The sequence below is a fragment of the Neolamprologus multifasciatus genome, chromosome 4 (genome assembly GCF_963576455.1).
Source record: "Neolamprologus multifasciatus chromosome 4, fNeoMul1.2, whole genome shotgun sequence".
NCBI classification, from domain to species: Eukaryota; Metazoa; Chordata; class Actinopteri; order Cichliformes; family Cichlidae; genus Neolamprologus; species Neolamprologus multifasciatus.
Window position 1 is genome coordinate 1,374,803 of NC_140442.1, and position 21,586 is coordinate 1,396,388.

A 21,586-nucleotide genomic window follows, 5' to 3' on the forward strand; every position below is an offset into this window, starting at 1 on the left:
ATTTATTAATATATTTAGGGACAGTAATGAGTACGTGACAAACAAAACAAACTCGGCGCCGTTTATTCTGCAAATATGTCAATAAATATATGTTTAAATTATTAAGAAAAGTCACATTACAGCCGTGTTGTACTGGGGCGGGAATCGGAACGCTGCCAAACTCGCCTTCGAATCACTCGAGTTTTAAGATTTATTGATCATCAAAGTAATTCAGTGACACATGTCAGTAAGTCAAATGGTGCATATAAAGAAGAACCTCCTCATAACTAATTCGGTCTTGTTAATTCTACAAATATGTAAAAATAAAGGTTACAATACGCGTTAAAGCCATAACGTGCTGATTATGGGTTCTCAGTCCCGTTTTAAGATTACTTAGTGACAGAAATAATCGATTAAGCTCTACATTAATGCATATATAATAATAAGAAATGGCTCATAACGTATTCGGCACATTTAGTTTTAAATATATATTGATAAATAAGGGTTAAAAAATAAAATCAAAGTGATTGTACAGCAAAGATGTACTAGGAAGAGTTGATCCAGAGCTTTCCTGGGAATCAGTGGATTTTAAAATATTGTGGTGTCAAAGGTGATACAGTGATGGGTGTTAGTACACTCACGAATGATAAAAAAGAACTCTAGATTATTCTGTGTATTTAATTCTCCACACTGTAAAGGGCCGTGCAACTGTTTATTGTGAAATACTGCATTAAAAGACTTTTCTGCTGATTGCGTCTCAAAAAATGAAAAAACCAAGATGCGAAAATTTTCAAATGTTTATTTCCTTCAGTTCACCCGCATATTTTTTCTATTGTTATTTACATTCATACCGCTATGCATACAGTATATAAACTTTATATTAAAGTAGCTACTGAGCGAACAGAATACGGAGTAAAAGTCAACCTGAACGTTTAAAAAGCGTCAGTGTAACACTAACCACAGAATGCATACACGTCTATTTTCACCCTGCTATCAGAGAAGCTGCAGATAAAGAGATCGACTTGTTTTTCTGAAGCATAAAGACAGCTTTCAAACATTTGCATAGTTTTCATTCTGTCGACACGATGGTAGTTTTAAATCCACGAGAATAAAACTGTTTCCTACACGTCCTTCAAAATAAAAGAGACTCCAGCATACAGTTGATAAAGTGCTAATGCTTCACACAGCAGCTCTGCGCTGTGACTCTACAACACAACATTCAAACATCACGCGGACACCACGTCATCTCCACGGCTACCCTCCAATCACGTGTCAGTGGTTGCAGCAAAGACAGCGTGGACCTGAACACGCTCTGATGTGACGGATAAAGTGCATCGTGTGATTTCTGCTCTAAATGTGGTGTTTCTGGGGGGCGGCTCCGGGTTCACTTCTCTGCGGCTCCTAAGGCAGAAGTCAAAGTGTCTTTACAGACACCTGGGCTGGGAGACACCTGCAAGAGCTCATCCAATCAGAGTTGGGCAAAAAAACAAAAACGTGTTACTTTAGACTAAACTCTGTGCAACTATGAGGTCAGAGCAGATGAAACTGGTCTGCTGGACGTTTCTTCCTGCTAAACAGGAGTTTTTCCTTCCCACTGTCGCCAAAGTCCTTGCTCATCTGATTGTTGGAGTTTTCTCTGTATTATTGTAGCGTCTCTACCTTACGATACAAAGTACCTGGTGGTGGCTGTTGTTATGTAGATAAAATTGAAACCAAATTTCCGACCTTCACTTTCAGATGTTAGGCAGGATTCACACGGAGGTGTTTCGAGCTTCACCTGGTGTCAGCCAATCAAGTCATGCTTATGCAAATACTCCAGTGCTGCCACTAGCCAATGAAATCACAATATGGAAATCCTGAGGGAGCAGCATCAACATGCTGGAGTCAAAGCAGAGAGCAATCAGGAGCTCCACCTTCAAGTGTTGGAGCAGCGTGCAGGTGTGAACCCCGCCTTACAGGTGAACATTCACAGGTTGATCGTGACCGCTTTACTTGTCGCAAGTGCTTTAAAACTCATAAACATAGTGTCAGTTTGTAGTGATAAAAGGGAAGGTATTAAATAGCATTTCACACTGAGACGATTTCCTGCAATAATCCAGAAGAAGAAGAAGAAAAGGTTACAGCGTGCTTTTATGTTGAAGGAGCTGCGACGGCACTAACTTCCAGACTGGCTTAAAAGAAGAAGCTTCATCCCTGCAGAGGGAAACTGGCACTCATGCAGCTTCTCCCTTTGCTACAGGAACAGCACAGCTCACAGACAGAAGTGCTGCCCCTCTGCAGGCTTACAGAAGCTGGCCAATGAGAAACAAGTGGCTGTAAAGGCAGCAGGGCCTTGAAGGGACAGAAACTAAAACGGCTGCACGAAGAGTCAGCAGCAGATAAAGAAGGTCCAAGATTAAAACTATGGAGGCAGAAATGAGCAGGAGACATTTAAAGATTGTGAAGAGACAATGCTTCAACCTCTGAAATAATAAATAACACCGATCGATCGGACAGGCTACAGAAACGCCCACTGAAGTCAGGAGGGACACCTGCTCCTCTGTGGTTCATCCCTGGCTGCTCCAGATGTGAAGCTACGTAAATGTTTAAAGTAAAGAATAAAAAAACAAGTCTGTGGATGAATGATTGCAATTAGTCTGTAGAGTAAAGAGTAAATACTCATCCTTTTACCAAATGTGAACCAGCCAATGGGAGGGCTGCTTTCATTTCAAACCAACAGATGGAATTAACAGCAACATGATGTCTGAACCTTTGGAACATCTGTTCCACATCTGTAAGAAAGAGAAACCGAATCATTGAGCTGTCACGTCGCTGTGTGACGCGTCGCCATCTCTGTTCATGTCATCCAATCAGACGTGGCGTGTTATTCTGGTGATGACAGATGATGTGTGAACTCTGGTCCTTAAACAGTTCGTAGAAAATGAATTTCATCTTAATTAGATTCAGTTTAAAGTAATCTCAGACTGGTTTAAACTTAGATTTAAGGAGAATTAAAGTGTTTTCTGACCCTGTTTTCTTTCAGCCTCACTTTGATAACTTCTGCCGATGAGGAGCTCTGACTCTAACAGACTCGGTGTCCGTGGGAAATAACCCTTTTCTCTATCAAGGCAGCGGTCCGATGAGTTCCTGTGTCCATCGACACATCGTCATAGCGGCCGAGGCCGGTGCAGACCTGCTGTCTCGGGGCTCAGAGCCGGACTGTGCGTCGCCTTCGAGGGGCTCCAGTTCCCCAGAGAGGCCTGGACGGCCTTCCGGTGAGCCAGTCTGTGCGTGATGGAGAAGCCAGCGTTCCCCTCCAGCTGAGACAAAACCACAAGCACCTGTCTGAGAGACAAACACAGCCCGAGTCACAGGTGTACCAACATTCTCCGCCCCTTTATTTTCTCAGAGCGAGGAAATCAAACATTAACACATAATTGAGTTGTGACTATTTCCCGACAGAGTCAGATCCACAGGTTTGTGGGCGGTGGCGTGTGTCTCAGTGCGTCCCACTACAAACAGGTCTCAGCTGGGATTTAAGTGTGTATGAAGTACGGCGGCGTTTTGAAAGTTGTGCTGAAATGTCGCGGCGTTCCCGGGTGGGAGTGTGCGGCTCGGCGTGCGGCGCACCTGTGCAGAGGAGGGATGCTGTCGATGGTCTTCAGGCTGCTGCGCGTCGACACCACGTTGAAGCTGTCGCTGCAGTCGCAGGACACGTGCAGGTGATGCCTCGGGTGCCTGTTCTCCACCATGACGATAAGCCCCGCCCAGCCGTGGGTCAGGTAGTAACAGGTCATCCCCTCCCGACCCTGACACACAACAGTGATTCTCCATCACAGGTCAAAGTTTAAAGCAATGAAAGAGACTTCCTGTTAATGTGGATGTTGTTTAATGATGAATGAAGCAGATGTGAAATTGTTAGCGATGAAATGAAGACGAGAGATTTAAGAATTTAAGAGCTCATAAATACTGAATCAACTCTGCACGTCTGGATGAGTTACCGTCTTTGAGGACGTCAGACGTGACAAACGTGTTTCAAAGCTCTCAGACTCTCTCACCTCGTGCCGCTCGCCTTTGGTTTCTGCCAGCTGGATGATGGCGTCAGCGATGGTGGTGCTGGAGGCCGTCACTTGCTCCACCATCACCAGTCTGGAGCTGTAGACCGCCAGCACGTAGCCAGGCGCCTCCGACCTGCCGCAGCTCACTGAAACAGCACAACAGCGGCTCACTGATGACGGTGTAACAGCTGCTGCGACGCTTCAGGTACACCTGAGTCAGTTTTCCCCTGAGTCAGTTCCCCTGAGTCAGTTTCCCCCTGAGTCAGTTTCCCCCTGAGTCAGTTTCTCCCTGAGTCAGTTTCCCCCTGAGTCAGTTCCTCCCTGAGTCAGTTTCCCCCTGAGTCAGTCCCGTCAGTTTCCCCCTGAGTCAGTTTCTCCCTGAGTCAGTTTCCCCCTGAGTCAGTTCCTCCCTGAGTCAGTTCCTCCCTGAGTCAGTTCCTCCCTGAGTCAGTTTCCCCCTGAGTCAGTCCCGTCAGTTTCCCCCTGAGTCAGTTTCTCCCTGAGTCAGTTCCTCCCTGAGTCAGTTCCTCCCTGAGTCAGTTTCCCCCTGACCTCTTTTGAACTCTTTAATGACTTCATGCAGTATTTATATGGAGCTGGATGCTCTGCACTGAGGGGCTAAAATTCAGTGCAGGAGCCACAAAACTTTCAGGGCTGGAAAACAGATTTAAGCTCTGCAAACCAACTTCACGTCCACTCCATGGTGCAGTCTGCTTTTTGTTCAGCAGCCGAACCCCAGAACTTTAAAAAGTGCATTCTGGGTAAACTTTCAGGGCTTTAACCAGCATGTGGGGGATGTGTGTCTGCTCAGAACCAGTTGAAGCTCCATTTAAACTACATTTTCTACCAGGATCATCTTCTAGCTCCGACTCCTTTGGAGTAAAAACACTTTTTAAAGCAGACATATTTTGACACTCGGTGCAGGTTGTGGCTGCAAACTATGGAATCATCATGCAGATTGAGTGCTCGTGTCCTTACCTCCGCCCTCGGTGATGCAGCTGTGCCAGTGGTTAAAGGCGCAGCAGAGGACGGCGTACTCGCCCGGCTCCAGCATGACATCGCAGCCCACGAACCTCCTCACCGAGCGGCGGCTGTGAGCCAGCAGGCGGCCCAGCGTCAGCGTGCCGGCGCTGTCGTAGGCGACCCGAAACACCAGCACGCACAGATCCAGCAGGTGGCTCTCTGCCGTGTCCCAGCGCCTGAAACACGACTCTTTTATTTCACCATCTTTACTTCGTCGCTGACGTTTGTTTATCTTTACTTACTTTTCTCATCTGCTTTTAATTGTTTTTGTGAAACATGTTTAATTTATTTCTGATACTTAACCTGTTTTTTCCTGTTTATTTACTTTCTGCTTTTGTTTGTACATTTTTATATTCATTAGTTTTTTTCTCTGTGCATCTCAAAAGCACAAATGAACACAGATCAGATGGACTCATGTAGGTACAGACTGGAGGCGTTTCAGCCAGCGTCGTCTCTCCTACGGGCGAGCTGGCCTCTGCGGTGCTCAGGTGACAGCGGTGACGTTACGAAAAGCCGCACAGCTGCGCGTCCTACCTGCTGCCCTGCTGGAATAAAGCCAGCTCCACAGCCGTCCTCTCCAGCACCGTGATCGACACCACCGACACGGGGACGTCGGCGGCTCGGGGGAAAACGCCGGGGACTCGAACCTCCTGCCAGTCGGAGTGAATCTTACAGATGTCCACGGAGTCAAAGTACCTGACAGGAGAGAACAGCGAGTCTGTTTCTGTTCAGCGTTTTGATGCTTTTCTTTACTCTGCAGAGTAAAGAGCCTTTAGCATTTACAGTCACAGATCATACAAAGCAACGCACAGGGTAGAGAGAGCAGGAGGGCACCTGGTGGATGTTAACACTTTATATTCTGTCATTCGTCATAAATGAACTCTTTGTTTTTCCCACTTTACATCTGAGTCAAGTTTTCTTTTGTTTTTAGGTCTTCCTGCTCAGACCGGGAATAAAACTACCGCAGACATCAAAAACACGCTGCTGCCGTCACCTGGTGAAATCCCAGAAGTCCATCCAGAACAGGCCGTCCTCGGCTCGCTGGGCGCACAGCTCCCTCTTCAGCTGCGGAGGCCAGTCTGACCAGTCGTCCGCCCAGGCGCCGGTCCAGGAGAAGCGACCCCACGGGTTCCTCAGCTGCAGTAACCTGACACACACAATGGGATTAACAGGCTCGTTAGCTTAAAGTCAGATTTGGCGAGCCTTTATAACCTGGCTACATCACCATGGTAACTGGTGCCGAACATGTGACCTGGTCTGGAGCAGGTTATGCTCAGATATACGGTTTAAAACCAGCTGGAAGTGCCAGATTTCACTGCTTCCTCCACCTGGTTTCTTCCTGTTAAAAGGGAGTTTTTCCTTCCCACTGTCACCGAGTGCTGGCTCACAGGGTCACATGATTGTTGGGTCGACCTCACAATATAAAGCGCTTTGAAGGGGACTGATGTTGTGATTTGGCGCTGTATGAATAAAATTGAATTGAACAGATTTAGTGTGTCTGCAGCTCCTCGCTTAATAAAAGCTTAAAGACGCGTCATCATTTAGGAACATTTTTAGGAACGTTTAGGAACATTTAGGAACATTTTTAGGAACTTTTAGGAACATTTAGGAACATTTAGGAACATTTAGGAACATTTTTAGGAACATTTTTAGGAACATTTAGGAACATTTTTAGGAACATTTAGGAACATTTAGGAATATTTAGGAACATTTAGGAACATTTAGGAACATTTTTAGGAACGTTTAGGAACATTTAGGAACATTTAGGAACGTTTAGGAACATTTAGGAACGTTTAGGAACATTTTTAGGAACATTTAGGAACATTTTTAGGAACGTTTAGGAACATTTAGGAACGTTTAGGAACATTTTTAGGAACATTTAGGAACGTTTAGGAACATTTAGGAACGTTTAGGAACATTTAGGAATGTTTAGGAACATTTTTAGGAACGTTTAGGAACATTTTTAGGAATATTTAGGAACTTTTAGGAACGTTTAGGAACATTTAGGAACATTTAGGAACATTTTTAGGAACATTTAGGAACATTTTTAGGAACGTTTAGGAACATTTAGGAACGTTTAGGAACATTTAGGAACATTTTTAGGAACGTTTAGGAACATTTAGGAACATTTAGGAACATTTTTAGGAACATTTAGGAACGTTTAGGAACATTTAGGAACATTTTTAGGAACGTTTAGGAACATTTTTAGGAACGTTTAGGAACGTTTAGGAACATTTAGGAACGTTTAGGAACATTTAGGAACATTTAGGAACATTTTTAGGAACATTTAGGAACGTTTAGGAACATTTAGGAACATTTTTAGGAACGTTTAGGAACATTTAGGAACATTTTTAGGAACATTTAGGAACGTTTAGGAACATTTAGGAACGTTTAGGAACAGCTCCTGTTCATCACTGGTTCGTGCACACGCTCAGAGGCGGTTCTACATTTTTCGAGGAGTGCGATGAAGAAGATGCTGATGACTCACAGAGTGATGTGCGGTATGTGTTTCACGTCTCTAAATGTTCACGCTGCTGGTAATCGTGAAACACGTCGGCGCGTCGGCGCCGCTGGGTTAACAAGATGGGTCTGACGCCCACGGAGACATCTCAGAGCTCTTCTTTCAAACTTTTCAAGCGTCTGCAGACTCCGCCTCCAACCCCACCAACAGAAAAACAGCGCTCCTGCATCCGTTTGTGAGTAATCCGCCTCCCGTTCCCTCGAGGGTTTCTCTTGCAGACTCCTGCCGCCTCCTCCTGCGGAGCCTCCTCCCTGTAGCTCGCAGCAGTCGCCGCTGTAGGTTTGAGGAAACATCCTGTATGCGTGTGAATGATGAAGCGGTTAATGGAGCGACGCTGCGAGGAACATTTGTTCTCTGAATGTGTCCTTAAGGCAGCGCTCGTCTGCAGACCTGCTGCGTTTATACTGTGGGAGTTTTGATGGATGATAACAGCAGAGCCTCCGGCTCAGACTCGGAGAAAACACCCCCGCCTGTCCCACACAGGAGCAAGTCTGACTGATGGAGGCACGACTGCAGACATCGAGTCTCTGCTGCTCTTATTTGTGTCTGTTCAGGATGGATGTGCGCTCGTGTTTGTGGTCAGGTTTCATGTGGATGTTCGACTCCCTGCTTTGTTCTGCGCTCAGTTTGCGTCTCCTTTTTGGTCTTGTGGCGTCTCTTTGGCTCCGCCCTGCGTCTCTTTGGCTCCGCCCTGCGTCTCTTTGGTCGACTTTGTAACTGTTAACTTCAAGCAGAGACTCAGTGATGTCATCAGCGAGTCTGTCTGACCGTCAGTGTCTTGGACACAGAATGACTGTGTGGACGAGAGGGCGGAGCTGAGTGGGCGGGGCTTCTTTGATTTGTGGTGAATTTTTCTGCATTAATTTATGTTTGAAACATTGTTTATGGAAAAACTCCCAAACCAGGCACCAGGTTTCCAACGCCATGCACAGGCAGTGGGAGGAAGTCTTTCCTGTTTTTACTGAGGGGGACAAACGCCCATCCACCTGTCAGTCAAAGAAGCCACGCCCCTATTAACGCTAAACTCAGCTTTGATCCAATTCAAACAGAGTTATAGATATTTTATCAGTTTGAGCATCAGGCTGTAAACGACGACTCACTGCTGGAGTTTTTTAAACCTCTGCCTGCTCTGAACTTTTATCTGTTCCTCTTATTATTGTGCATATTTCCAGTTTCTCTGTTTTTTTAAATATATCTCTTTTATTTCTTGTACAGTGTCCTTGGGTGCTCTGAATGGCGCTATTTTTAAATAAAATGTATTATTATTATTTTTACTAAACAATAATGAGCATCCAGCTAACGCTAACCAGGAGCAGCGATAACGAGAACAGTAACCAACGAAGCGACCTCGAAGCCTCACCTGTGGCCGTCAACGTCCCGCACGTCGAGCACAGAGTACGCGTGTCGCGGACGTAAACCTAGAGACTCGTACTCCGCGTCGTCCACCTTCATGTTACCTCCACCGCAGGACGCCCCCATCAGGAACCTAACAGCAGCACGAAAAGAGGCGGGGTTAACCGAGCTTAAAGAAACAGCTCCGTCCTCTCAGAGCGCTTCAACCTTCCCACGAACTTCTCACCCGGCCTCTTTGGAGCTCAGCATCTTGGCCCAGATCAGGTCCGTGTCGATGGGCTCCTCTTTGGGGTTGGTGGCACTGACCTGAAGGGCCAGCGACTCGCAGGGGGCCCCGGTCAGGGTGGAGAGGCCCTCGATGGCGCGGCCGGCTTGCAAAGCAAAGTAGGAACCGTGGAGCTTCGCCAGAGCCTTTTCAATCAGAGCCACCCACAGCTGCTTCCTCTGGGCCTGGAGACACAGAGAAGGATGGAGAGGATCAAAGCTTTAACACATTCCCATGATGCATTGAGTTTTTCCTTTCCAGTCACCTTTCTCACTCACTATGTATTAACAGACCTCTCTGCACTGAATCATATCTGTTATTAATCTCTGTCTCTCTTCCACAGCATGTCTTTATCCTGTTTTCCTTCTCTCACCCCAACCAATCACAGCAGATGGCCCCGCCCCTCCCTGAGCCTGGTTCTGCTGGAGGTTTCTTCCTGTTAAAAGGGAGTTTTTCCTTCCCACTGTCGCCAAAGTGCTGCTCATAGGGGGTCATATGATTGTTGGGTTTTTCTCTGTATCTATGAAGCACCTTGAGGCGACTTTTGTTGTGATTTGGCGCTATATAAATAAAATTGAATTGAATTGAATTGAAATGAACATGATGACAAGAAGAGGAAGTGCACATATGTGCTCACAGCTAATCAGAGAACCTGATCCTGTTCCTGATCTCATCATTACTGACAAACGCAGGCTAACAGGACCTGAGAGTGGACTCGTCAGGACTTCCATTAGAAACTCCAAATTCTAAGATGCATTAAAGTATTAAAGTAATCCAGGGATAGTGAAGCACGGTGTGGTGAACGGAAATTATTTTACTGCAGTCGAAACCTGTAAAAATCTAAAGGATAAAACATCCGAACTCAGGCAGTAATAAAACGCTGCCCTCTGGTGGTGAAGTTGAATCCTGCAGCGGGCAATCACGCAAAGTGCCTTTAAACAGAAATGCCTCAGATATGGAGGAATAGCCATGATGCTACAGGAATCGCCTCTTCTTTTAATGTGTAATTCACTGTGTAAGGTGTGATTCAGGCCACTGGGTGGCGCTGCAGAGTACAAAGGAAGAAGAGGATAACTTCTTGTTTAGCCTCCCTGTACTGCGCGCAGGTACAGAGGATGGCTTTACCTTAAAAATGGTTCCCGTCCTCTGAGGGGTGAATTTCAGCTTCTTTGCTCAGGACGGAGGTTTCTGTTTCCGAGATGCAGGACAGCATTATAAAAATAGCTTTGTCCCCGTTGCTGTCACTGAATTAAATAAGAACTGTTTTTGTTTTTGATTCGAGATATTAAATTACTACATATGTGCTACAGTGAGGTTTATATCTTTATTAGGTATGTGTGTGTTTTTTTGAAGGGATGCCAAAGCAAATTTACCTCGCCTATGGGTATAAATAAAGTTACCTTGAAAAACTTTTCCCCGTGTTTTGAGCTGAGACCTTTTTCCAACCACACATCACGTGAACAATTTCACCTGAGAGAAGAGGAGGTGGCCGCTCTCGTCGCACGGCAGCATGTCGTCCACCAGCACCGTCGTCCATGAGCCGTCTTTGCACAGACGCACCTGATAGGCTCCCTCTGCGCACAGCGAGCGGGTCACCATCACCTTCTCCACCAGCTCCGGCCGCTCCGCCAGAACAGCCAAGGCGCTCAGGAACCTGCTCTCCGAACACAGCCTTCCTTTAATGTGCTTAAACAACCATCCAGAAATAAATCCTGGGAATAATAATCAATAATAAACTGTGTGACAGCGTAATCAGCTCACCAGCAGTTACCCAGAAGCCCCTGCAGGATGTCGGACGGACGCAGCGTGCGGAAAACGGTCCACTTCACGCCGCGGTCTCTGAAGGCGGCGCAGCTGATTTCCTGTGGACGAAGCCACTTCTTGACGCGATGCTGGACGCTGTCGTCCAACGGGAAGCCGACGGACTTTGGACCGGGAGGGAAACTGTCGTCCACAAACGTCACCGCGTTCTGGGAGAAGAAGAAGACGATGATGCAATGAGATGTGCACGCCGGACACGCCCACTCCTCCATCCTCCATCTGCTGTTTAACCCATTTAATTTTTCTCGTTAATGTCGGAGGTTCTGGTGCAGATCCAGAGCTGAACACAGTGACGTTCAGGCTGCGCTGCACTCTGGGTGGAGGTCGTTATGGCTCTGAGGAAGCCTGTCAGTCCACCTCCACCATAAACTCTTGTTTCTAACTTACATTTAAAGCTTTGAACGCACCTCTCTGCAGAAGCTGACGATGTTCTCCCACAGCTCTTTGGCCGTGCCCTCGTCGCTCTGCCGCAGCGCCTCCACCAGCCGGCTCTCCTTCCTCCTTGGGAACAATTCTGCTTTTAGCTGCTGAGGGGTGTGGCAGGCCTGGCAGTGTTTGGACTCCAGACGGTTTATGAGTGTGCACGCTGGACACGCCCACTCCTCCATCCTGTTCACAGCGAGCGAAAATGACATGGAGGCGTCTGATGCAGGTGACAACGGGGACATCTCTTCTTTAAGGATGCTGAGTCTCCTGCCGGCCAGCAGCTCCGGCTGGGTGGAGGGATGGGACACGGCGAGGATGGAGGGAGAAGACGTGCTCTGAGCCTGGCTGAGGCTAACATCTGGAGGGGGCACCTCTCTGCGGCTGCAGGGCACTGGATTGTTGTGGCCAGCAGGGAGCGCAGTCAGCACGGAGGAGGAGGTGTTCGGATGCAAAGCTTCTGCATGTAAACTCTCCCCTCGGGCGGAAATCGATAGCGAGAGCGCCGCCGCTGCAGGTTCGGCCCGCCGTGCTCCGTGATCCTCGCAGACGTCGGGCACGAGGAGCGCCTCGGCCGGGATCTGAGGGAGGGACAGTTTGCGGGGTCCGCCGCAGGCCGAGCAGGACATAGAGGTGGGCGTGTTCTGCAGCGTGCACCTCGAGCACTCCCATGCCAGGCTGCTTTTGTCAGCATCTCCGGGCTGCTTCCTGCTCTGGGGTCGGCACGTCTCCGTCCAGGACATCCTGAGGGGGCCGGAGCAGCTGCTGGAGCGCTGAGGCCGGGGCTGGGCTTCCGCGGACGCCCTGGTGTAGCCGCAGAGGTTGCAGGCCAGGCTGTCGGGGGAGTTCGCCAGTGTGCAGCGTGGGCACGCCCAACCGTCGTCCTCTCTGCTTGCTCCGGGCCACATCCACCGGGCATCGGGTCCCTGCCGAGGAGCTTCACAGATGGAGCAGCGGGGGGCGCCGGCGGCGTTGAGGAAAGTGCAGCAGCCGCACGCCCACTGACTCCTCTGGATGGGCATCGATCCAGAGGAGAAACTACAGCGAGAAACAGAGTCATGTGATCAAACGGGAGGACATTAACGTCAGAACCTGACCGATGTAAGATTATTGAGACCGACATCGATATCAAAATCCATTTATGATGATTTACCAAGATGGTATAAAAATTTAGCTAAAAAATAAACTTGTTTCATTGCTACAGCAAGTCATGAATTACTCGTTGACTCTTTTTTGAGGCATTCTAAACAAAAAAGTTGCAGAGTGCCCTCTGGTGGACAAACTATGCAACATCAACACTAATAAGACGTTTGAAGGGTGTTTCTACTCTTATTTATCAGCTGTTACAAATGCAGATTTAATATATCAGCAAAAAGCTAATAAGCTAACATATGAGTCGGACTAATATATATATTAATATATATTATTCCTACAAATAAAATCCATCAGCAAACACCAGTTGTTAAAAATAGATATTGGTCGTGTTTCCGGGTCAACGCGTCTCCTGCGTGGATGATGTTTCCGCATTATAGCGAGGGAACACTGTATAATCAAATCAAATCACTTTTATTGTCACATCACATGTGCAGGTACACTGGTACAGTACATGCGAGTGAAATTCTTGTGTGCGAGCTTCACAAGCAGCAGAGTTGTGCAAAAATACAACATAAAACAAGCAAAATATAAGAATGGCTAAATCTGAGACTAATAAATATATGTACAATATATAATAGTATAAGCATTACTGGATGTGTATACTAAATATGTTTTTCTACGTGTGTGTGTATATACATATTTTACAAATTAAATAGAGTAAGCAATAAAATAAAATATATAAAATATACAGAGGTTTGTAGTTGGATATTGTGCGAAACAGTGGCATTAATTAACAATTTACTTATTTATTTCCTCTTATTTAGTTAAGTTTAGTTTAATTTTAATAATTAATCTTTGCACTCCCCGCCCTCCATATTGGATTATTTTGAACTTTGAGTCATGCAAAGCCACTCTAGAGATCAAGAATGAAATGAACAGCTTGAAATAAGCAGAGTAGCTGATCACTCTCAGACATTTTCTTCATTGAGATAAGAATGATATCTGGAAATGTTAGATAAAGTTTGCCGTGTTTTTCATGACACTGGTGAAAATTTCCACCGTGAGTATCTGCTAAAAGCAAACCACGGAAACATCGAGCTTCAGTGTGTTTATCTGTGAAAGCCCGAGAGACGAAAATGGAAGAAAAAGCCTGAAAATATGAGAAGAAATCCAAATATAAACGTGTGAGTGAATAACAGTTTCCTTTGCTGTGCTGGAGGGAAAATATTAAAATGCACGAATATGCAAATGAAACAACAAAATCTGCTCTTCCACTTTTGCCTCCCTTCATGGCGAGCAGGCTGCTCAGCGTCTTTGTAAATAAAGAATAAAAACACGGTTCTAATCTCAGCTTCATGCTCGGCTGTAAAGCAGACCCAGATAATCTGCACCCTGGTGTCCAGGGAGGAACGAGACCTCGGGAGCCGTGTTCAGGCTGGCCCACATTTTCTGGCTGCACTTTTCTAAGTAGTTTGGCATGAAGCCTGAAACCTCCAGCACAGCTGACCTGAAGGATTTACTGCAGAACAAGCTGTCTGTAAGAGGCAGGTGACGGCTGCTGCACGCCGCACTCGGGACAAAACACACTTTTAATCAACAACCGGCCTTCGTGAGAACCTCTGCTGTTTGTGTGCTTGAGAAACAAGCTGCTCGTTACCCAGAAGGCTGAATACAGAAAACCCAGAGTTATTTTTACTGACAAAATCTAAACATGAGAACTTTCTAAGGTCATAAAAGTTGGAGGTGCTCATTTTCTGCAGATCCCCTGTGCGTTCATCGGCCCATATTTCCACGCAGATAAATGCTGTATGCTCATTCATTCAACTCAATTTAAACCAAATCAGATGGAAGTAGTCCCAAAACAGCTGCTGCACAAAGTGAGGGATGGATCCAATTTCCTGGAAATGTTTCTCATAATCCGGACACAATGAGAGCCTTTTAGCTGCAAATCACAGCGGCTGAAGAAGGAACGACGCAGGGAAACGGCCTGCAACCTGTGAAGGCTGCAGTTCCACTGACGTCCACTGGGGACTCCAGAAGGGAGTCATACCCCACTCAGGTTTTGAGAAGTTTTGTTGGATGTGATCAAATGAACGGCCGGAGAGCTGTCAGCAACCACCCTCGATGCCAGCACACTGCTGCGGCTGGAGTTTGAACTCGTCGTCAAACAGCCTCCTGCTGCTCTTTGAGCTGCACTGAACAGCTAACTGCTAGTCTGGCTAGCAGTTAGCAAATATTTGCAGACAAATGCGAAAAACTACCGTAACCATGGCGACCAAAGCAATCAACACAAAGTTTTTGGTGCAGCATCTTCTCATGACATTATTTGAGAAACGCTAAAACTTTGCAGCAGGAATAAAAATGTTTACAGCCTGAAACACAAACTGATGTCTCTGTCATCACTTCCTCCTTCATAACAGCTGATTTATAACTCACCTGTTTCAACTGGATTAAGGCTTAAAGTTTATACTGTTAGGGGCGTGGCCTCTGTGATTGACAGGTGGATGGTGACCAGTGTTGGGAAGGTTACTTTTAAAATGTATTCCATTACAGATTACAGATTACATGCCCCAAAATGTATTCTGTAACGTATTCCGTTACGTTACTCAATGAGAGTAACGTATTCTGAATACTTTGGATTACTTAATATATTATCATGCTGTTTACAAGTACATGAATGTACTATTGCTGTGATTTATTACTGTTACTGAAGGTCCGCGGCTCCGAACCGTAGTAAAGGGACCTCTGGCTAATACGGTGGGTTCTGTGTCGGCTCGTAGCTGAAAACTAGCTTTACTTTGTTGTCTGGGTCAACTTTGCTAGCAGAGACAGAGAGAGGCGTTGAAAGGCTGCTCCAACAGAACTTATTGTTTCAGAGGAAAACACGAACACGGTGTACAGTCGAGTCTTAATAGCTTACTTACAGCTGGGCTCGTCAGGCTCTCTTCTTGGCTGCAGTGGTTATTATTATATTTACATGCTTCCAGCTCCCGTTTCTGCTCGATGACAGCTCGTACTTTTCCTTTTTCTCCCTCCCTCGCTCACAGACACATAACGTGTATGGCAGTCCATCCTCCCTGCAGCACGGACTACACTGCCCATGATGCTGCAGGCTTTAGGGCGATGCCTGTAACACTCTGCTATTGCCTTCATATTAAATCATTTTTTGAATAATAATTAAAAAAAAAATTTAAATAAATATTTTTTCACATCATTATGCGGCTGCGAGTAGAGCTGACGTGGGCCGTGGGATTGAGACACAGACATCAGAGCCTCTTAATGCGTGTTTGTTTGAGTTTCCACCGGCGTGGAAACCAAAATAGAGAGGGCATAGCCGAACATATGAAACAGGGGAGTACCGCCATGTAATCCATTTATTTCAACAAAGTAACTGTATTCTAAATACCACCTTTTTCAACGGTAACTGTAACAGAATACAGTTACTCATATTTGTATTTTAAATACGTGACGCTGGTGCATGTACTCCGTTACTCCCCAACACTGATGGTGACACAGGCGGCTGTAGCTGCTAGCTGCCGTGTTTGTGCTGTTGGAGCCTTTTTAATGACATCATGTCTGCTGTGGGGTTACTGTAGTAACAGAAGGCGGAGCTGCAGATATGATGAAATTCTGCAGCAGTCTAACTTCTGCTCTTCACTTCTATTTAATTTCATTTTGACTTCTTATCGACTTTATTTTGGCGCCTTATCAACTCCTGTACTCTGATATTGATCTTAAGTAATTTCATTTCATTTTTCTTAAATGATTTAAGAAAACTGATTTCATTTCATTCAATAAGGAGGAGAAACACTGGAGGTGCAGGCAGCTCTAAACCTGAATCAGGTTTGTGCATCATGGAACAAACTGCTGAAATCTGGACTTTCCTGCAGCTCTAAGGAGGCGATTCCTCGGAGAACCTGGAACTTCTGCTGTTCTGCTGTGTGTGTTTCCAGATGCCTCGGCCGGCCTCTTTTCCTTCTCCTCCACATCTATGAAAGGTATTTTGATCTCTGTGCATCAGACGGGAGTGCAGTGGCCTGCTGAGCTGAATTCCCAGCGGAAAGCTCGAGTGGGCTTCTTCAGACCAGCTCTTCCACCGGGGATTTCCCCATCAGCGCTCCATTTCCTGTCAGCGAGTAACTCGACTCCCGGCCGAGGCTCCCGAAGGCTAAGATGACTCACAGTGAGCCGAGCGCCGGCGGTTTATTCGGCATAAATGCAGTAATAATTAATAAGGAAGGCTGCGGTTTGATTCATATCGAACGATTCATGAAATATTCACGGTGACGTCTAAACGACGGACATATTTCAGCCTTACTATAGTCGCTCATTAACAAAACCAGCTGGGAGACCTGTGGTGCTGCTGGATCCAGCTGTTCTGGTCACGCCGGCTTTGAAGATGTTTCTCTCCTTTGTTCTCGTCTCCTGTGCTTCTGTTTGTTGTGTTTCCTGAAGCCGTGTGTCGTGCTTGTGTACTCAGTGTCTGGATGGTATAAGTGTGTTTATTGCATGTGCTGCAGGAGAAGCCTCAGTGAGCGGGAATCTTAGAGGATAAAACAGCATCAGTGATCCAGCTGAACTCAAATAACACGACTTCATTTTTTCTCGGTTCCTAATTAAACAGTAATCAGCTTTTAGCGTTCTGTGCTGATTGGTCGGTGAACGATTCAGGATGGCGCCCGCTGCAGCTAAAGCCCAGCAGAAGCTTCCAGAAGCAGCTGACTGGTTGGAGGTGACGCTACGAACGCTCTGCGCTTCGCTTCATGCCCCAAATCAAAATGGAAGATGCCGTAAAGCAGCGTGTGGTATCGTACTACAGCAGAAACCTCTGAGAAATTTAAAACTCAACTATTTCGAACTTCTTGAACTCTTCTATCAACAACATGATGAAAATATGCAAGTACAGAGATTGGTTTATTCTGGAGGAGCGTAAGAGCGCCCCCTGTGGAACAGGAAGTTCTTCAGTCTTGAGCTTAATGTTCATCTTCCAGAGTCCATCTCTGTGACATCGAAGCCTTGAGTGTTTAATGGGTTTGACTCCCAACACAGACGATGCTTTGCCCGTCTGTCCTTTTCCCCTCGCGCCTCCTTGCGCCTCCTCGCGCCTCCTCGCGTCTCCTCGCGTCTCCGCTTTGCTTCCTGTGTTTTTCCTCCCTTGTTTTTGCTTCTTTTGGATTCAAACTTCCAGATTGCATCCCAAACATTTCAACATTGTTGAAAGGTTTGGGGACTTTGAGGTCGAGATCAGAAATATACCTCGTATAGTTCCAGCTGGTTAGTAATGATTGTGATCGGACAGCCACAGCGTCAACTCTGTGACCTGTTTCCTTTTTAAACCTAAATTCTGTTTAACGTGTTCTGTGGCGAGCATCTGAACACAGCATGTTAAACCCTGTGCTGTGGGAACTGACGGTTACCTCAGAAGGACAATTTTCACTTTTCTCAAGATCGATTTATCTTATTTTCCCCCAGAAACAATAAAATGATTCTTCTTCGGTCCGACAGACTGTAAAACTCACATCTTCAACTTTAGATTTGGCCTATTTCCAACCTCGGGTCTGGACATCGAGTAAAGCTGATGGTTACTGAACACCTGGAGGATTACAGACATTGTTAGCAGGTCTGATAACCTTTAGCTCACCGTCGGCCAGTTTAAAGGGCGCCTGCGCTCAGACTCTGGGCTTACAGCTCTTATTCAGTGCTCTTGCACTTTAACCCCTAACCCTGCACCCCCAGCTGTAGGAACTAAAAGCTTGTAAGAGACTAAATCTGCTCTGCTCGTTAGCATGTGGTTAAAATGCAGCCGAGCAAAGATCCGTGTTTGCCGACAGCCTGGAGGATGAGGAGAGGTTAAATCTGCCTCTTCTGGTTGCTGCAGGACTCTGAGCTGCACGGCGCTGATTATCTGCAGCTCTGATTCCCAGCAAACCAGCACAAACAAACCTGCTCGCTGATAAAAACTCAGAGCAGAAGTGGGACCGCTGCAGGAGGATGTTACACTGCAGATATGACAAACTGAAAAAGAGCCACGGTCTCGTTCTCATCTCGTCGTTACGTCTTCGCCACGCCTCCTTCGCGTCTCACCTGCGCTCCCTGTGCCGGCCCGGTCTGGGAAGCTGCCGAGGGAGGAATGTGCTTTGGCTGCTCCTCAGGCATCCCATGATGGGGGAGGGAGGCAGAGCTGCACCCCGGGGCGCCGCATCGTCCTCCGCCTCGTCAGCGAGGGAGGAGGAGGAGCTTCCCATGATGCCGCTGGCTCAGGTGGAAGTGCCCTGATGAAAGAGAGGGGGAGGCAGAGGGGGTGTGAGCATGCACAGAGGACAATAACACAAACACACTGCTGCTGCTTTCACTGACTGTCTCGTCTCTGCTAACGTGCACGAGCTCCTCCACGTCTTCGGGCGTCTTCTTCCTTTGGTTTGCTGGGACTGAAGCGTTAACCCGGCCGAACGCACTGCTGATGGGACTCTGTGCGTCACTTCTGACCAGTGCCACAAAACTTTAAGTGTCTCCATTCAGCTCATTTGTCTTTTTATTGTTGGGCTTTACAGCAGCTTTGCATGAAACATAGAGCAAAATAATCCTTCTTTATCTCGCACCGCAGCCTCGGTTCATCCTGTCTGAAAGGAGGCGCTTAAGCCCCTCCCCCTTTAAGACATCTTTATTCTGATTGGTTGTTCATCATTAAAAAAAAAGGTTTAAACAGCAGGTGGGTCAGAATATGTGCTCTCTATGACATCATACAGATCCAAGAGTAGAGAAGACTGCGATAAACTGAGCGTTCAGAGCAGGCTGGAGTTACTGTGCAGACGTTTTGGTTCTAAACTCTTTTCTGAGTGACTTCAGAAAAAATTATATTTGCAAAGTCTGAATGATCTGCAGCGGACTTAAAAGCCACGTTTGATTGATGTAGATCCATCCTTATAAACCCAATCATTCACCACTTCCACCATTAAGAGAAAGATTATCCCAGAGAGAAAATCACATTTAGCTTCATTCACTAATAGCAACGAGTCATTAGCCTCCCTCCCTCACTTACTGAGCATAAGTGGACAGACGCCGGCTGAGCATGTAAAGGAGGGATGAAGTAATTACCGTGTGAGGTTTTGGTCGTGCTGAAAATAAAAGATGGAGAAAGTGCTGAAGCTTTCTAATCGTGCATTATTTGTAACGGCCAGCAGGTGGCAGCTCCTCTTGTTGTAACGATGAGTTTGAATAAAGTTGTTGATTTATGACCTCAGTAAGCACGTCAGGCTGAGTTTGTGCTGCAAAGTTTAAGTACCTTCACATGATTCACAGTTTTTCTGTTTGAAACAAGATTTAGCCCCACCCCTTTTAGGACTTCTGATTGGCTGCAACATTTAAACAGGTGGTGGGTGGAGCTTTTGTCTGCTCTCTGACATCATGCAGATCCAAAAGTTCAAAAAACTCTGTGAAACTGGTTGTTTGGAGCCGTCTGAAGGCGTTACGTACACTGATCTTATATATCCACGTATGATATTTATGATAAGATAAATGTGTATCACACATACAAACATCACTAATGTCACATAACTTTGCCGACATGTGGCCAACAGCAATGTTTTAATGTTCTTCGTTATTAAACATTCGCACATAATTAAGTGACGTCATATTCAGTACTTACTTTTGACAGTTCACTCTTCGGCCGCTCCCTTCTGCCGTATTTTGTGGCAAAATTATCCACACCCACCGCCGCGCTATGAACTGTGGGATATATGGGACCACGAAGCGTGCACCGGACCACGCTTGATATTTGGGGAAATCGACAGCGCATTTGGAGTATGCATTTGAAGTACACTTCAAATTGGGACAGCCGTCGTCGCGTGGCGGTGACGTAATCACACTTGAAATGCGTACTTCAAGCGTGCAGACCCTGAATTGGGACACAGCTTGAGTTTGTGCTGGAAAGTTTAAGTACCTTCACATGATTCACAGTCTTTCTGTTTGAAACAAGATTTAGCCCCGCCCCTTTTAGGGCAACTGCAACATTTAAACAGGTGGTGGGTGGAGCTTTTGTCTGCTCTCTGACATCATGCAGATCCAAAAGTTCAAAAAACTCTGTGAAACTGGTTGTTTCTGGTTCACAGGGACTACGTTACGTACGCTGATCTTATATATCCACGTATGATATTTATGATAAGATAAATGTTTAATACATGAAAAATGTAATAATGGGTGATGTTATGATTATTATTAACTATTAACAGCTTTTTAAACTAAATCACTTTTATCCTCATACTTCAGTTTTAAACCAGAGGAGGATTATATGACATGTTAATCAGCAGCTTCATCTTCATCAGTGTGTCTCTGGCTCCAGCTGCTCCTGCTCGCTCCACAGTTGTGTCCTTGAACAAGGACTTCAGATACGATCAGGAGCTCCAGATCCAGATGCTCCTGATCGGGACGCTGACTGAGAGTCTGCTGCGAGCACTTCTACCAAAACCCTCTGATTTTATTCTCAGAAGAGAAAGCTTTGCTCTCAAACTGTCTCTCTCCTCCTTGGTCTTTATGACTACATGATAAAGATACGCTCCGAGCGTTAAAGCCGCAGATGTCTGCTGTTAAATGAAGTGATCAGAGACAGTTTGCTGTGCCTCCCTCTGTCCCTCACTGCAGAGGCTTCCCTGCTGATACCTGAAGTTCACATGCAGACTTTAGGTAACCTGGTGCACCTGCAGTACAGCTGGCGGCTGGCTGAGAGACTGCAGGCATGAAAACAAAGAGCAGCCCGGAGGAGAGCTGCAGACTCACCGCGGAGAGGACGCCCGCTGCCGCCGCTGCTGCACCGAGGAGGACACGGATCTGTGGCTGCCAGCTGCCGGAGACCTCCATGCATCCTCTGTCATTCACACAGCGATGTGCACAGTCACCATCGAGCTCCTCGCGGTCCCCACCGTCAAGCTGCGGGGAGGAAGAACCACTTCCTCTCAGCACCTTCAAAATAAAATCCCAATAAAGCAAGAAGAAGATGACTAAACCCCGAGAGGAGGCTGAACGTTTGCGTAGGAATCTGCGAAGGAAGCCACGTTAACGCCTCATTCCACATTT

At 46.5% G+C, this 21,586-nt stretch overlaps 1 protein-coding gene across 3 annotated transcripts; it reads right to left on the reverse strand.

Annotated features, from left to right (window-relative positions):
• Positions 1-37: 37 nt before the first annotated feature.
• On the reverse strand, positions 38-21,453 carry LOC146519403 (calpain-15-like). 3 transcript variants are annotated; one of them, XM_085156489.1, is made up of 13 exons: positions 21,290-21,453; positions 18,602-18,789; positions 11,407-12,460; positions 10,940-11,148; positions 10,649-10,832; positions 9,140-9,363; positions 8,921-9,046; positions 6,034-6,186; positions 5,574-5,735; positions 4,995-5,215; positions 4,017-4,162; positions 3,589-3,767; positions 38-3,299 (listed from the first exon to the last, which is right to left on the reverse strand). In XM_085156489.1, exons 2-13 carry the CDS (start codon positions 18,760-18,762, stop codon positions 3,167-3,169), a joined length of 2,952 nt encoding a protein of 983 aa, XP_085012615.1. In that variant the 5' UTR covers positions 18,763-18,789; positions 21,290-21,453; the 3' UTR covers positions 38-3,166. The 3 variants fall into 3 exon arrangements, with proteins under 3 accessions (XP_085012615.1, XP_085012613.1, XP_085012614.1); XM_085156487.1 differs by having other exon boundaries at positions 38-3,303; positions 21,290-21,451; XM_085156488.1 differs by lacking the exon at positions 21,290-21,453 and having other exon boundaries at positions 38-3,303; positions 18,602-20,698.
• Between the last annotated feature and the right edge of the window lie 133 nt (positions 21,454-21,586).